Source organism: Talpa occidentalis, unplaced genomic scaffold, assembly GCF_014898055.3.
Source record: "Talpa occidentalis isolate TD23 unplaced genomic scaffold, MPIMG_talOcc4v2.1 talOcc4.16, whole genome shotgun sequence".
NCBI lineage: Eukaryota > Metazoa > Chordata > Mammalia > Eulipotyphla > Talpidae > Talpa > Talpa occidentalis.
Genome location: NW_023601653.1, coordinates 76,063,138 through 76,077,763, shown reverse-complemented (window position 1 = coordinate 76,077,763; position 14,626 = coordinate 76,063,138). Strand labels below are relative to the sequence as shown.

At 57.0% G+C, this 14,626-nt stretch overlaps 1 protein-coding gene across 6 annotated transcripts in view; it reads left to right on the top strand.

Moving 5' to 3' along the window:
• Window positions 1-2,187: 2,187 nt before the first annotated feature.
• The window catches only part of ADCY6 (adenylate cyclase 6), a 22,081-nt gene continuing 9,642 nt past the window's right edge, over window positions 2,188-14,626 (top strand). Inside the window, exons 1-11 of one of the 6 annotated variants that reach the window (XM_037514660.2) lie at window positions 2,188-2,208; window positions 7,369-8,227; window positions 11,921-12,070; window positions 12,458-12,579; window positions 12,669-12,780; window positions 12,896-13,023; window positions 13,307-13,465; window positions 13,538-13,679; window positions 13,777-13,905; window positions 14,167-14,192; window positions 14,396-14,543. In XM_037514660.2, the coding sequence (XP_037370557.1) occupies window positions 7,370-8,227; window positions 11,921-12,070; window positions 12,458-12,579; window positions 12,669-12,780; window positions 12,896-13,023; window positions 13,307-13,465; window positions 13,538-13,679; window positions 13,777-13,905; window positions 14,167-14,192; window positions 14,396-14,543 (1,974 nt within the window). In that variant the 5' untranslated portion in view covers window positions 2,188-2,208; window position 7,369. Of the gene's footprint in view, window positions 2,209-2,702; window positions 2,724-3,060; window positions 3,078-3,184; window positions 3,430-4,304; window positions 6,262-7,286; window positions 8,228-11,920; window positions 12,071-12,457; window positions 12,580-12,668; window positions 12,781-12,895; window positions 13,024-13,306; window positions 13,466-13,537; window positions 13,680-13,776; window positions 13,906-14,166; window positions 14,193-14,395; window positions 14,544-14,626 lie in introns of those variants that run through there. The other 5 variants (XM_037514655.2, XM_037514661.2, XM_037514654.2 and 2 more) reach the window with 5 other exon arrangements.

Below are 14,626 nucleotides of genomic sequence, written 5' to 3'. Positions count from 1 at the left end.
ACAACATGCCTTCAGAATCTGGATCTACCACTTACTCTCTGATCTGGGAAGTTATTGTATTTCTCTGTGCCTCATTTTCCCCTTCTCCAAGGTGAAGATGATAATAATAGTATCATGAGTTTGCTATGAGGAGTTACTAGCACAAATGAGTTATGTCAAGGATTTAGAGGAGACAAACACAATAATGTGCTTGCTATTATAATTACTAAAATTACAGAAATTGTTTTTAAGACCCCTTCCTACTCCAATATCCTATAAATTTAGAAAATCAATGATCATTTCTTATATGCCTAGCACTAGTTCATTTTTTCACCTATAACATAAGGGACTAGACAGTCCATAAGACCCAAACAATCTATGGCACTGGAAACTATTATTATTATTATTTGGTAAGGTGTTGATGGTGGGTATCAAAGAAAGGTGCTGATGGTGGTCTTGCTCTCTACAAACTGACTGCAGAATTCAGGAGTCCAGACAAACACACCAGCCATACATTAGGGAAGAGGAGGTTCCCGTTAGAGCACCCAGAGAAGAATCCCTGGCATATTTTTCCAGCTTACTTGACGGTTATCCAATTTTTTTTTCATTCCAAACTAAAATGTAGGACAAAGCCTTCCATTCCAAAACATAAAATTTCATAATTTTATAATGCACACATTTCTTTTTTTCCAATTGTCTTTTGCATTTTTCCCATATGGCCCACAGACACCTTATTCTAAGAGGTAAATGTCAGATAATGGATTCGAGAGGAAATTTTGATAGTGGTGAGAACGGACACTGGTTACTTGGAGAAGGCACAAAGAGGCCCTAAAACTCAAATTATAGGCCAGATATGCACAACTGAGCATCACAGACGGAAGACTAAATTATGCCTTTCTCATTTCTCACTTTCAAACATGTTAACCAAGACTTTATTTGACCCTCAAAAGTCTTGTCAGACAAGGCAGATCGTTTTGTCCCCATTTATAGATGAGGCTCAAAGAGAGTAAGTGATGATTTACCCAAATACATAGCTTGCAAATACATGTGATTGATGAGTGATGGAAACAGACTTTCCTAATTTCCCCCTCTTCCTTGCCTTAACCTCCGTCCTGGGTTTAGGATTCCCACTGGGGATTTGGTGTGGACAAGAATTTGGCCTTGAAGGACAAGAAAGCAGGGAGGGGTAGGTCTGGAGGAGGAAGCAGCTTCAGATACTATGTCGGCTGCCAAACCAAGGGGCGGCTACCGGTCTAGTGCAGGGAACCAGGAGTGAGTCTTTTTTTTTTTTTTTAGAGATTTATTTATTTATGCATACAAGAACTAGGATACAGGCCAGAGGTGTGGGGGGTGAGAGGATTCACCAGAGACAGAGTGGGGAACAGAACAGGCAGATTGACTGAAATACACTGCTGAGGGGAGCAGCGGGTGAGACAGGAGAGGTCTGCCGCGCCATGTGGGTAGCTCCCTGGCTGGGGCTGGAATTCATGCGTCAGTGGCTGGGGACAGTTTCATAAGTTACGTCTTAACCCCTTGCACCACCAGGGAGGCCCACCCGGAGTGGGTCTTCAGGGAAGTCCACAAGCTGCCCTCTTACCAGGCCTGGAGGAAAGGCTTCCCCTCTAAAGTCAGATTCACCGCTCTGCGGAGAACCCACTACCCCTTTTTGGCCACAGTCTTTCTAACCCTCAAAAGGCTAAAAGCACGTCCACGTGATCATCCCATCACCCAGGTAAGTTGCCTCTGTTTCGTGTGGAAAACAGGAAAATAAAATTTCTCAGCCCTTGCATCTAGCAATGCACCCCCTCTCCACCCCTGTCCCAAGCAGGGAAGCACAACCCTTTGGGTAATGGGTGCGGGGAGGGGCTGGGCGGTCGGCAGGTGCGCGGGACGGTCTCCGCGGCGGGTGGGCAGCCTGGGGACTACCCCGCAACCCCGCGGGGCTCGGGTCCGGCGCCCCAGGGGGCTGGGCGAGGCGCGAGCCGTGGGGCGCGCGCCGCAGGCCTCGCTCACCTGGCGCCCTGAGGAATGAAATCCTAATTAATTATTAAGCTGCGCTCCCGCGGGAGGGAGCGGGGGCCGCGGCCGGCGGGCGGGCGCGGCGGGGTGGGGCGGGGGCGCAGGCCGGGAAGGGGGCGCGGGGCTGGCCCGGGCGGCTCGGCCTCTGGGGACCCCGGCAGGAAGGAAGCCGCCCCTCGGGACGCGGCGGGGCGCGGCCGCGGAGCCGGGGTGGGTCCGCGGGCGCGCTCGGGGACCCCGGGGTGCGGGCGGGAGGAGGGTGCCGGCGGCCGCGGCGGGGTGCAGGGAAGGGAGAGCGGGCGGGACGACTCCCCTCCCCCGCCGGGTCCCGGCCCCAGAACAGTGGCCGCCTGTGGTCCCCGGGCGGGGGGCCGCGGGGCCGCGGGGGCGGGCGGGGAGGGGCGCCGCGGGAGGGGCTCGTCTCCGGCCGCCCGCGCCCCGGCCCGTTCCCCGGCCCGGAGGGGCCCTGCGCGCGGCCGGGGGAGGGGGGTGTCCAGACAAAGGCGCTTGTGCCTTTAAGGCGGGGAGCCGGGCGGCGGGGAGGGGACTTCTGGATCCGGGGTAGAGGGCGGCTGCGCTGGACACCGCGGGGCGCGGGCGGCGGACGCGGCGGCACGGCGGGGGCGCGCGGGCGCGGGGCAGCACCGCGGGGCGGCCGTCCGGGCGGCCGGGGCCCGCGGGGGCGGCGGGGCGGGGCCCGGGGGCGGCGCCCCCCCGGCGGGCAGGTGAGCGGCGCGGCGCGGGGCGGGGGGGCGGCGCGCGCGGGGGTTCCCGCGGGGCTGCGGGACCCCGCTCGGCGCCCTGGCGCTTGGGGCGGCGGCTCGGAAGCCGGGGAGGGTCGCCCCTCGGGCTGGGGGTGGGATCTGAGCGGACGGGGCCGGCCCGGGGAAATCCCGGAGAAGGGGGGCGAGCGCAGGCTCCGGGGTCGCGGAGTCGGGACCCCGCGCCCCGCCCCCCCGCCCCCCCGCCCCCCCGAGACGTCCCCGACGGCGCGGCCGGAGGGGGTGGAAAGCCGCGCGCGGGGGGAGGGGCTGTCCCGGGGCTTCGCCGCGGGCTGTGGGACGAGCCGCCGAGTTGAGGTCGGGCGAGTCTGTGTTCAGGGACGGGGGTGGCCGCGCGGGCGGAGGCGAGGATGCCCTGTGCCGCCTGCCCCCCGGGGCGCGGAGAGGGCGCGTCGTGGCCTGCTGCCGGGTGGGCTGGGGCGGCCGACTCCTTTCAGAGCAGGCTTTTTGCGGAGCTCGGGCCTGACTTGAAAAAGTAGAGTGGAATGAGTTGGTGGAGACACTTTCCCCGTAACCTTCGCTTGTCAGAGGATCCTTGGGAGTTGGAGGAACCCAGAAGGGGTTGAATGGTTGGAAGTGGAGGCGAGAACGCGCTACGGTCCTAGGGAAACCACGGGCTGAAGCCAGGAGTGGGAAACTGGCCCTCCAGGTACAGGCCCTGGGAAGGCCCCTGTAGTTTTGGGAAGGCCCAGCTCGGAGGCCCAAGGCCCAGGATGGTGGGCGGTGCTGGAATGGAGGGCCCTGCCTGGGTAGCACCTCCTGCCGTGAACTTCTAGAAGTCTGTTTAAATCGCCTGGAGGAGGATTTTTGCCAGGGAGGGCAAGGGCAGAGTTGCCCAGGGGATAGGATGGGCTGGGGGTGACCAGGAAAAAGGTTCGGACAAAGCTGCAGCAGAACCATCCTCAGAGCTGGGCTGTGGCCTGCTTTAGACTCTGGGTCTCCAGAGGAAGGGTCAGGATTTTGAGGAACTGGGTGTCCCTCTGCCAGGCAGATCTGTGAGAGAGAGCAAGAGACCAGGAGCTTGTTTCTGAGTAAGAGGAAGGTGGTCTGTGTTCACAGTGATGGGTTTCTTGACTAGGAGGGCTGGGAGGCCGTATGGGAAAGTTCTGTGGCTTAGAACAGTGCAGTCCCCTGTTCCTTGCCATACCAGCCTGGCATGGGATGTCAGGAGTGATGGGAATCTGGTGAGCTCTTCAAGATGGGGAGTTCTGGAGCGAAGTGCGGGGTGAACTGGTTGGTTGAACTCTTGCAGAATTCTGAAGTTGTCCTCTTGTGGGTCAGAGTGTTCTTGGGAGGGTTCTGTGTTCCTCTGGACAGTGTCTGCCTCTTCCTCTGTGTGTGTGAACCAGATGTTAGGATGTGTTTCCAGGGGGCTGGGAACATGACCAGAAACAGGCCCTTTGGGAACAGAGGTCCGGGTCACTGGTAGGGGTGGTGGTGGTGCAAGAACAGGGTAGGGGATTGGTGAGTGGGAGGAGGCTGGAGCAAAATGTCATGGCGGGTGGGGGGTGGGAAACCTGCTCCCTCTGGGCTCTCTCTTCAGCAGCTCTGGGGACTGATAGCCAAGAACCCAGGGACTTACTGGCTAGGGGGACGTGTGTTCTTCTCATGGCTGCTTTAACATCCCTAGGACACTGGCAGAGTTTTGTGATCAGCGTTTAGGACGCAGAGGAGAACTAGTATTTATCAGCCGAGCACTACGTGACGGGTCCTGCTAAGGTCTACTCATGACCGTTGCTGTTCCCATTTTACAGATGAAAAAACTGACATGGGGAGTTAAATAAATTATTCACAGCCACGCACCAGCAGATAATCACACTAAGGCTTGAAACCTGATATCATGCCAAAGATCATACTACTAATAAACCACATTGAAGAACCAGGCTTTGTTTGGTGACCTTTACCAAATGCCAGCTCGACCAAACATCTTGGATTTCTGACCTGTCCCTCCAGATGGTGCTGTTGGTGATGTTAAGGGGTGTCGGAGGGCGTGCTTCTTTGTGGGATAACAGAGGAGGGATACCGAGAGAACTTGACTGGAGGTACACCAGGGGCGGGTGTGCAGGGAGGTTCCCAGTCTGCCTTCTGCTTTGTGAGCCCCTGGGTGTCTGCTTCGTGTGTGGCTTGTTTGGCTTGAACGTCTGGTCCCGTGGCCACCTGGGGCAAGCGCTGGAAACACTACTGTCCATAGTGAGCACAGATGTCTGTGCCGCCAGCACTTCGGATTTCGGCATAAGGTGTCACTAGGGTGTCCTATGCACATGCGGGAGGACACAGGCATCCATGAGTGACAATGCGCCCACGGTGAGCTGCACCCAGTTAGGCCACACGCTGAGTGTTGTCACTGCGTCCTCTGATTTCTGTAACTCGGGCCAGCCGTGCAAAACTGCTGTGGACTTTAGTTCTTTGTTTCCTTCTGTCGAATCTGTCTTGTGTCCCAGGTGGCCACAGGATCAACTTCATAGGGTTTTGGTGAAGATCAGATAGAATTAGGCAGGTGAAAAGGACTTGAAAAGTTTAAAGCGCAGAGAAAGTGCATGGGAATATATCCATACATCCCATTCACCTGTTCAACGAACATTCTAGGTCCTATTAGTTGTAGATACGCAGTTAACGAAACAGGCCAAAATCCTTGCCCTCATGAAGTTGATATTTTAGTTAGGAGCGCTAGATAATGAACAAATAAGAAAAATATATAGAAGGGCAGTTGCTGATAAGTGCTGTGGGGAAAAATAAAGCATAAAGCTGGGAAGAGAGATAGGAGCTCCAGGAAAGGGGGGTTGCTATTTTAATAGAGTGGTCAGGGAAAACTCCCTGATAAGGGTGCCCTGGAGCTGTGGCCTAGAGGAGCTCTCATTCCAGGCAGAGGGAACAGCAAACACCAAGATCCCAGACTGGCCTGCTCACGGTGTACTGGGAATCAGCAAAGAGACCAATAGGCCCAGGCTGCTTTGAGAAAGAAGAATCGTAAGGTTTTTGTTTTTAGTTATTTTGTATTAAGTATTCTATACCAAATGCTCTTTTATAAAAAAGATTTATTTATTTATGCATACAGGAACTGGGGTGTAGGCCAGAGGTGCAGGGGGTGAGAGGATTCACCAGAGAGTGGGGAGCAGAACAGGCAGGTATACTGAAATACACTGCTGAGGGGAGTAGCGGGCAAGGCAGGAGAGGTCTGCTGCGCCATGTGGGTAACTCCCTGGCTCATGGTGCAGTGGCCTGATAGCTTGATAGCACTGTCTTTAACCCCTGCGCCACCAGGGAGGCCCCCCAAATACTCTTGAGCTATCTTTTATTCTGTCTTTTCAACATTTACTTACTGTGTGCCCACTATAAGCTAGACTCAGTATTTGGTGCTGGGGAGAAAGTGTTGAACGGAATAGGCTGCTGGCCTTCCACGCTGATCCCTGTATTCACATTCACAAAGTTTATAGTCAAGGAGATGAAGGCTCATTAAACAAGGGCTGATCTTATAATTGTGGTAAGTGCTATGGGGGAAATGTATAGAGGCTAAGTGGGGGGCTGAACTTAGTCTGTATTGAGTGGGGGAGCTGGGAAATCCTCCCTGAGGAAGCTATATTTAAGCTTGACCTGAGGGAGCTGGGCTCAGCATGGTGAAGTGTGCACGGTGTGTGAGTGTGTGGCCGGGAAGGAGGTGGAAGATTACCTTCTGTACAGAGGTCACTGACTGGTAGCTCCCAGGCTGCATTTATTCCATAAATGTGATTTCTTTGGCTTGGAATGTTGGAAAATGTGAATTACTTGCCAACATTTGAAAATCAGGAGATGTCGTATTCAAATCTACGCTTTTTTGCCAGTTTCTGCTGAAAAATATCAGAAGGTCCGGCTCCACTGGGATGCCAGTGATAGCAACCTTGGTGCTGGGTGGGTGGTGCCTGCCCTGTGCTCAGATCGGCCCTGTAGCTCCTCCCAGGTCTCCCGGACCAGGGTGGCTTTGCTCATTAGCAGGGACTTGTGTTTGTAACCACCCAGAAAGCAGTGCCTTTTGAGGAAGAGGTGAATTTTTAAGTGTACTGCTTTGGAATTAGGCACATCTAGGTTAGAATCTTGGTTCTCACACTTCTGTGACTGTTTGATCTTGGACAAGTTACTCCATTTCTTTTTTTTTTAAGATTTATTTATGCATTATAAGATGTGGGGTTCAGGTCAGAGGTGTGTGGGGGTGGTGAGAGGATCCACCCGAGACAGAATGGGGAACAGAACAGGCAGACTGACTGAAATACACTGCTGAGGGGAGCAGCGGGCAAGACAGGAAAGGTCTGCTGTGCCGTGTGGGTAGCTCTCTGGCCGGGGATCCAACTCAGGCTTCAGTGGCTGTGGTCAGCTTCATAGGTTGTGTCTTAACCCCTTTGCACCACCAGGGAGGCCCAGGTCACTCCATTTCTTATGTCTCAGTCATTTTTTGGGAATACCATCACCTTCTTCAGAGTAACTTGAATAGAAGAATGTATCTGAAGTGCTTAGCTTGGCAATAAGAGGTGCTCGGTTAACGAAAGCTCCCCATGGTGGTGGTGGTGGTTGGTGGTGCTATTAACACCCTCTCATTCCTTTCCTTTCTTCCCAGCAGCATGTCATGGTTTAGTGGCCTCCTCGTGCCCAAGGTGGATGAGCGGAAAACGGCCTGGGGTGAACGCAACGGGCAGAAGCGCAGGCACCATGGGACTCGGACCGGTGGCTTCTGCACCCCCCACTATATGAGCTGCCTCCAAGATGCACAGCCCCCCAGCCCCACCCCTGCAGCTCCCCGCCGATGTCCCTGGCAGGATGAGACCTTCGTCCGGAGGGGTGGCCCAGGCAAGGGTACCGAGCTGGGCCTTCGGGCAGTTGCCCTGGGTTTTGAAGACATTGAGGCCACCTCAGCAGTTGGGGCAGCGGAGGTGGCACCTGAAGTGGCACCCAGAAGCCGGCGATCCTGCTGGCGGCGTCTGGCACAGGTGTTTCAGTCGAAGCAGTTCCGCTCAGCCAAGCTGGAGCGCCTGTACCAGCGGTACTTCTTCCAGATGAACCAGAGCAGCCTGACGCTGCTGATGGCGGTGCTCGTGCTGCTCACGGCTGTGCTGCTGGCCTTCCACGCTGCGCCCGCCCGCCCTCAGCCTGCCTATGTGGCCCTGCTGGCCTGTGCCGCTGCCCTCTTTGTGGCGCTCATGGTGGTGTGTAACCGACATAGCTTCCGCCAGGACTCCATGTGGGTGGTGAGCTATGTGGTGCTGGGCATCCTGGCGGCCATACAGATTGGGGGCGCCCTGGCAGCCAACCCTCACAGCCCCTCCGTAGGCCTCTGGTGCCCTGTGTTCTTCGTCTACATCACCTACACGCTCCTACCCATCCGCATGCGGGCAGCTGTCTTCAGCGGCTTGGGTCTCTCCACCCTGCACTTGATCTTGGCCTGGCAGCTCAACCATGGTGATGCCTTTCTCTGGAAGCAGGTGGGTGGTCAGGGTGGTAGGCATTGGGGGCGCCAGGCCAGGAATGAGAAGGAGGCTAGTAACAGGATGGGAGAGTCATGGGTGGCTACCGGGTTAAGGACGACTAATTATACCTGGGAGGAGCAGTAAATGATGGGGGGCTAAGTCTCAGGGGTTGGCCTCTGGGATCTGGGGCAGAGGGTGCTGCTGAGGGGAGGGAAGACCCCGGGACCCAAGTACTGTCACCGTGGGCCACAGTCTATAATTCTTTCTCGAGCCACCTGAAATAGCATAGCCCGTGGGGACATAATGCCGGCCTGTCGGTGGGGGTGTGAGGCTTAGCCCCGGCGCGGGGGCAGGGCTGAGCGGACAGTATGTGGCCTTTGGCATCTCTGGCCTCAGGGCTTTTCAGGCCCTGGTGCAGTCTCTGAAAAGCAGCTCTTAGTGGTGATGTGGAGAGATGGAGTCTGCAAGGGAGGAGTTGTCTGAGAGCGTGGAGGGGGCATCGTGAGTAGAGTCAGTTCCCGCTCGCGCTGGGCTCGTTTGAATGGGGTTGACTGTGTAAGAGGAGCCTTAGGGTCAGATCTCCTGCCCTTCCCCCTGGGCACCGGTCTGCGTCTGGTTCTGAGTGGTGTGTGGGGTCGACCGCATCAGCACGTGTGGCAGGAGCTAAGCAGGATGACCCAGTTGTCTGCGTTCTTCTCTGGCGGGTATAGGACAACGAGCCTTGCCTCTCCTGACTTCAGCCTCCCAGTCTTGAACCCTGGGATAAAAATAGCATCTACCTTATGATGTTGCTGTCAGGGCCCCACCCTCTCCAAGTGTGGGGTAGAACCCAGCAGGGCAGCATTTTCACCTGGGGGCAGGGTGGTGTGGGGAGTGCCGTTGGGGATGCAGCCAGAGAAGAGGCCTCTGGGAAGCCCTTCTTGAGAAATCATGATCTTGTGGTATCTGCCCACCATCTCACATCATCGCTGTAACCAGGGCGCAGAGACCGAGGGCTCTTGTCCAGCTGGGGCTGCTGGAGGTATAGCTCCCCACCTAGCACATCTGGTGATCCTCTGGCACCTTGGTGTAGCGGGCACTTTCTCTGTCTTGCTCAAGGCTGGAGGAAGCCAGCCTCTACCTCGCCCAAGGCTATCGCCCACCCTGGCCCTACCTGCCACGAGGAAGTTACCTGGCGCCCCTAGGGTGGGAAGCTGGTTGCTATGGCGAGATGCCCATCCCTACCCAGTGGCACCAAGGAACAGAATGTACCTTTTCAGAGTAACTTTATAGTCCATTTGCTTCTGGAGCTTGTGTCTGCAGCGGTCAGACCTCTTAAAGGGCCAGGGTCACGCTGTCCTTGCTGGCCTCCCACTACTGTCCAGGCAGCTGCCATCCTGGGCTCGGGAGTCGGGACTACCCTCCTGGGGAAGGAGGAGTCCAGGGGGTGGGTGGTATTAGGTGAGCAGCTGGCATTAGGCCCAGAAACAAGTTCAGGGCCTGAGTGGGAAGCACAGCCCCATGGATGCCAGGACTGTGCCAGACTCCCGCTCCCTCTGGGCTACCTGGCGGTAGCCTCAACCAGTGGGTGTTAGCACACTCGTTTTGGGGGCAGGTGGAGAAAGTTGCTCTTTGGGGACAGGGCTGCCAACACCCCTCTCGGATCTGAGAGCCATTCCCTGCACTTAGATGAGCCTGTGGGCTTGGGGTGGGGTGGGGTTCTTGGCCTCCGTTCTTGCCTCCCTGGCAGTCCCTTCCCAGTTCGAGTTCCACTCAGGCTCACGGACAGAATCCCCCTTTCTCCTCGGACACACTCATTTAGACACACTTAGCCGTTCACACAGTGACCCTGACCCAGCCTGGAGTCTCCTATGACGCCCCGGCATCCATTTTTTCTCACATTCGCATGGGGGGGTCTGTGTACGAGTTATTTCAGTCTCTCGTCCCCCTTCCCTTCCCTTCCCTTTGCCATGACTCACATTTTCCTCTTGGGCTCTTGGGGCCAGGAATGGAAGCTGCCTGGTTTGCCCCCCGCTTCCTTCTCCCCCACTGGGGGCTATTCTTAGAACCCCCCAGGGAGATAGTGTGCCCCCCCCTTCACTCCTGCTGCAGGGAGGGACGGGGGCTTGGAGCTGAACTGGGAAGGAAAGCTGGGAAGCCCGCGCTGGAGCTCAGAGCCGCAGGACTCTGCGGTGCCCGGCGAAGGCCCACCCCTGCGTTTACCTAAGGAAAATGAAGCTGAGGTCCCAGAGATAAAGCGACCTGCCAGTATTTGCAGGACTAGTTCTTGTTCTGGGCAGAGCCCAGAACTCCTTGCTTCTGGTTGATCTTTCCCTCCCTTCTCTCCAAACCAGAGCCCTACCCCAGCCAACTCTGGGGTGGAGCTTCAAGTGCCAGCTTAACCCCTGAATTTCCAAAAAAAACCACCAAGACTGACTTCCCTTGGATTTATTCTCCAGTCAGTGCTGCTAATGATGACTGAGGAATGGCCATCCCTAGGATGGGGGGCCGAAGGCATGGACTCAGACTGGACCAGGTTTTGGGAGAGACTGGGTGTTGGGCACCTCATTCTAGATAGGCAGGTTTCTTCCTGTCAGTAGAATTGGTGACTTCCCAAGCCTGGGCTGTGAGGCTGAGCTTCAAGAGCTTGGGTGAGAGGTATGAGTAGGAATTCTGGAGACCTGGGAGGCATTCTGTGGTAGGTTAGGGCACAGACTGGAGTCTGACCACCCTGGACTCAAGTCTGACACCAGTCAGTACCAGCTGTGTGATCTTGGGCAAATTACTTAACTTTTCTGTGCATGAGGCCCGCCCTTTTATTTCATTTTTTAAAAAGATTTATTTATGCATATAAGAATTGGAGTACAGGCCAGAGTTGTTGGGGGTGAGAGGATCCACCAGAGACAGAGTAGGGTACAGAACAGGCAGATCTGCTGAAATACACTGCTGAGGGGAGCAGCGGGGGAGTCAGGAGAGGTCTGCTGCGCCATGTGGGTAGCTCCCTGGCCGGCTGGGGCTGGGGGATCGAACTCGTGCTGCAGAGGCTGTGGATAGCTTCATAGGCTGCGTCTTAACACCTTGCGCCACCAGGGAGGCCGGAGGCCCTTACCTTTAAAATAAGATATTGTTACAAATTTCATAGAGTTATAAGAAATACACTGCTTACTATGTAGAAGGCACTTACAGACTCCAGGTACATTGTAGGCAACCAACACAATTAGACAAAGTAATAATTCTAGTAATAATTCTAGTAATCGTTAACTAGTACTCTATCACTTGTGTTGCAGCAGTGAGACACCTCCCTGCTGCGCAGGTTTTAGATGCCCAGGCAGGCCCAGAGTTGAGATGCTCATCCTGGGGCACTCACAGAAGAATGCAGAGCTCAGGTCTGCTGGGTATGGTCCTGTAAGGAGAGCCATGTGTGGAGTGAGCCGCATTGGCCTTTTATTTGGGGTGTTTGTAGACAGGAAGTCCTGGTGTGCTGGGTCCGTGCCCCCTGACCTACCTGGCTGTGGTTAGCGCTTCTCGGGAGTATCTCCTTTCTAGCCACGGAGCGATCCAGGCAGGGGTTTGGAGACTTGTGAGATGGGGGAGATTATTGCAGAGGTGGGGACAGACAGGGCACAGGATCCTGGTGTCCTCCCCAGGAGTGCAAATACAGGAGAACCTGGCCAATTGCGCCTGTGTGTCGGGAGGTGGTAACCTGTCTGCCTCTGCCAACCCCTGCAGCTTGGTGCCAACATGCTGCTGTTCCTCTGCACCAACGTCATTGGTATCTGCACACACTACCCGGCTGAGGTGTCTCAGCGGCAGGCCTTTCAGGAGACCCGAGGTTACATCCAGGCCAGGCTGCACCTGCAGCGTGAGAACCGGCAGCAGGTGGGGTAGCTCTCACTGAGCAGGGCCTCCCCCACCTCATGCCCAGATAACCTGCAGCCTGCTTTTGCTGCCTGGTACAACTCCTTGCATTAAGTGTGAATGGTTCCCCCAATTGTGCATGCATCACAGAGACCTGACACTGGGGTTCCTGTCCTCTGCGGGGGGGAGGAGTATGTGGGAGCACATCCCGGGGTGGGGGGCTGAGTGGAGAGTGATTAGAGAGGGCTGGGGTAGATATCTACTGAAGGCGCTAATGGGGGAGGCTCAGCTACAGTCTAGAAGGGAAACTCAGAGAGGGCTGGGAGGGCCCTGGGGATGTGGAGGGTCAGCAGGGAGTAAAATTTGAGGCCGGGAGGACAGTGCACTCTGTTGAAACCACTGGTCTAGGAGCGGCTGTTGCTGTCGGTGTTGCCCCAGCACGTTGCTATGGAGATGAAAGAAGACATCAACACAAAAAAAGAAGACATGATGTTCCACAAGATCTACATCCAGAAGCATGACAATGTCAGGTAGAGTGGGGGTGGGGGGGGCAGGAGAGGTGGAAAATCTGGGGGTGTTTGAGGGCTGCTGGTCATCTGCCTTGTGCCATTGTCCACAGCATCCTGTTCGCGGACATCGAGGGCTTCACCAGCCTGGCCTCCCAGTGCACTGCCCAGGAGCTGGTCATGACCCTGAATGAGCTCTTCGCCCGGTTTGATAAGCTGGCTGCGGTGAGGGCGCTGGGGCCGAGGTGTCGGGGCAGTGGGTCTGCAGCGGGGGTGGTGGGCCAGGCAGGCTGGGTGTGCGGGAGAGTGAGGGTGACCCCCTCCCACTCTTTCCCTCTAGGAAAATCACTGCCTGAGGATCAAGATCTTAGGGGACTGTTACTACTGCGTGTCAGGGCTGCCGGAAGCCCGCGCGGACCATGCCCACTGCTGCGTGGAGATGGGGGTGGACATGATCGAGGCCATCTCGTAAGCAACGAGGGGAGGGGCTTAGGCTGGCGAGAAGGCCCACTGCCCGTGGCTCCTCCGCCCCAGCTCAGTTCTGCGTGACGGGCCCCTGCCAGGGAGCACAGTTGTCAAACTTTCCCCCTCGAGCCCCCTGCAGCCTCTGCCCACGTCCAGCCAAGGCTGTGATCCTGTACCCGGATCTGGGTCTGGCCTTGCCCGCTTGGCTCTAGGCGGGCGTAGGGCCTGGGCTCTGGGCGGTTGTGGGGAGACCGTGCCGGGAGCTGACTGACAGCGTGTCCCCCAGGCTGGTGCGCGAGGTGACGGGTGTGAACGTGAACATGCGCGTGGGCATCCACAGCGGGCGCGTGCACTGCGGCGTCCTTGGCCTGCGGAAGTGGCAGTTTGACGTGTGGTCCAACGATGTGACTCTGGCCAACCACATGGAGGCCGGGGGCCGGGCCGGGTGAGTGTGGGGTCCTGTGAGGGGTGGGAGCAGGCCGGGGCGGCAAAGTCTCACCCTCCTCTCCCCACACAGCCGCATCCACATCACTCGGGCCACGCTGCAGTACCTGAATGGGGACTACGAGGTAGAGCCAGGCCGGGGCGGCGAGCGCAACGCTTACCTCAAGGAGCAGCACATCGAGACCTTCCTCATCCTGGGAGCCAGCCAGAAGCGGGTCAGGGAGGGGCATGGGGTTTGGAGGGCAGTGGGAGGAGCAGGCAGAGTCCTTCCCTGGCACCTCAGCTGAGCCTGTACCCGTTGTGCTGGCACAGAAAGAGGAGAAGGCCATGCTGAGCAAGCTGCAGCGGGCGCGGGCCAACTCCATGGAAGGGCTGATGCCGCGCTGGGCGCCCGACCGCGCCTTCTCTCGGACCAAGGACTCCAAGGCTTTCCGCCAGATGGTGAGGCCCGTGGCCCAGGACCTGCTCTGTCCTCCTCAGCACTCTGTGTCCCCCTTCCTCCTCCTGTTTGTCTCCTCGCGCTGTTATCTCCGTGTCTGGTTTCTAGAATTGGCTGGGGTAGGAGGGATGATTTCATTCAAGGGGTCCAGGTCCCCCAACATGTGTAGGGGGAACCCCCAGCACAGCATCGGGAACGGGAAGGGATTGTAGAGGTGAAGGGGGGCTTCCTTCACCTTATTTGCACACTGTCTCCTTCTCTAGGGCATTGATGACTCCAGCAAGGACAAGTAAGTCAGGTTACCCAGGGAGGGTGTGGAGGGAGAAGGCGCTTGCATCCTGGGTCAGGGCCTTCGATGCGTCACGAGGGAGCAGGCGCCACACACCTGCCTCACACTCCCTCTTTTGGGTGCTGCCCATGCCCTTCCCTTCTTCACTGCCTCTCCCCTGGCAATGCCCATGCACCTGGTGAAGCCCCACCCCCTGCCCTCAGCCGGGGTGCCCAGGATGCCCTGAACCCTGAGGACGAGGTCGACGAGTTCCTGGGCCGGGCCATCGATGCCCGCAGCATTGACCAGCTGCGCAAGGACCACGTGCGCCGCTTCCTGCTCACCTTCCAGAGAGAGGATCTGGAGAAGAAGGTTTGGGGGATGCAAGGGCAGAAGGGACCGAGGACTGGGAGTTGGGGAGTCCTGGTAGGGAAGTTGGGCACAGGTGAGGGAAC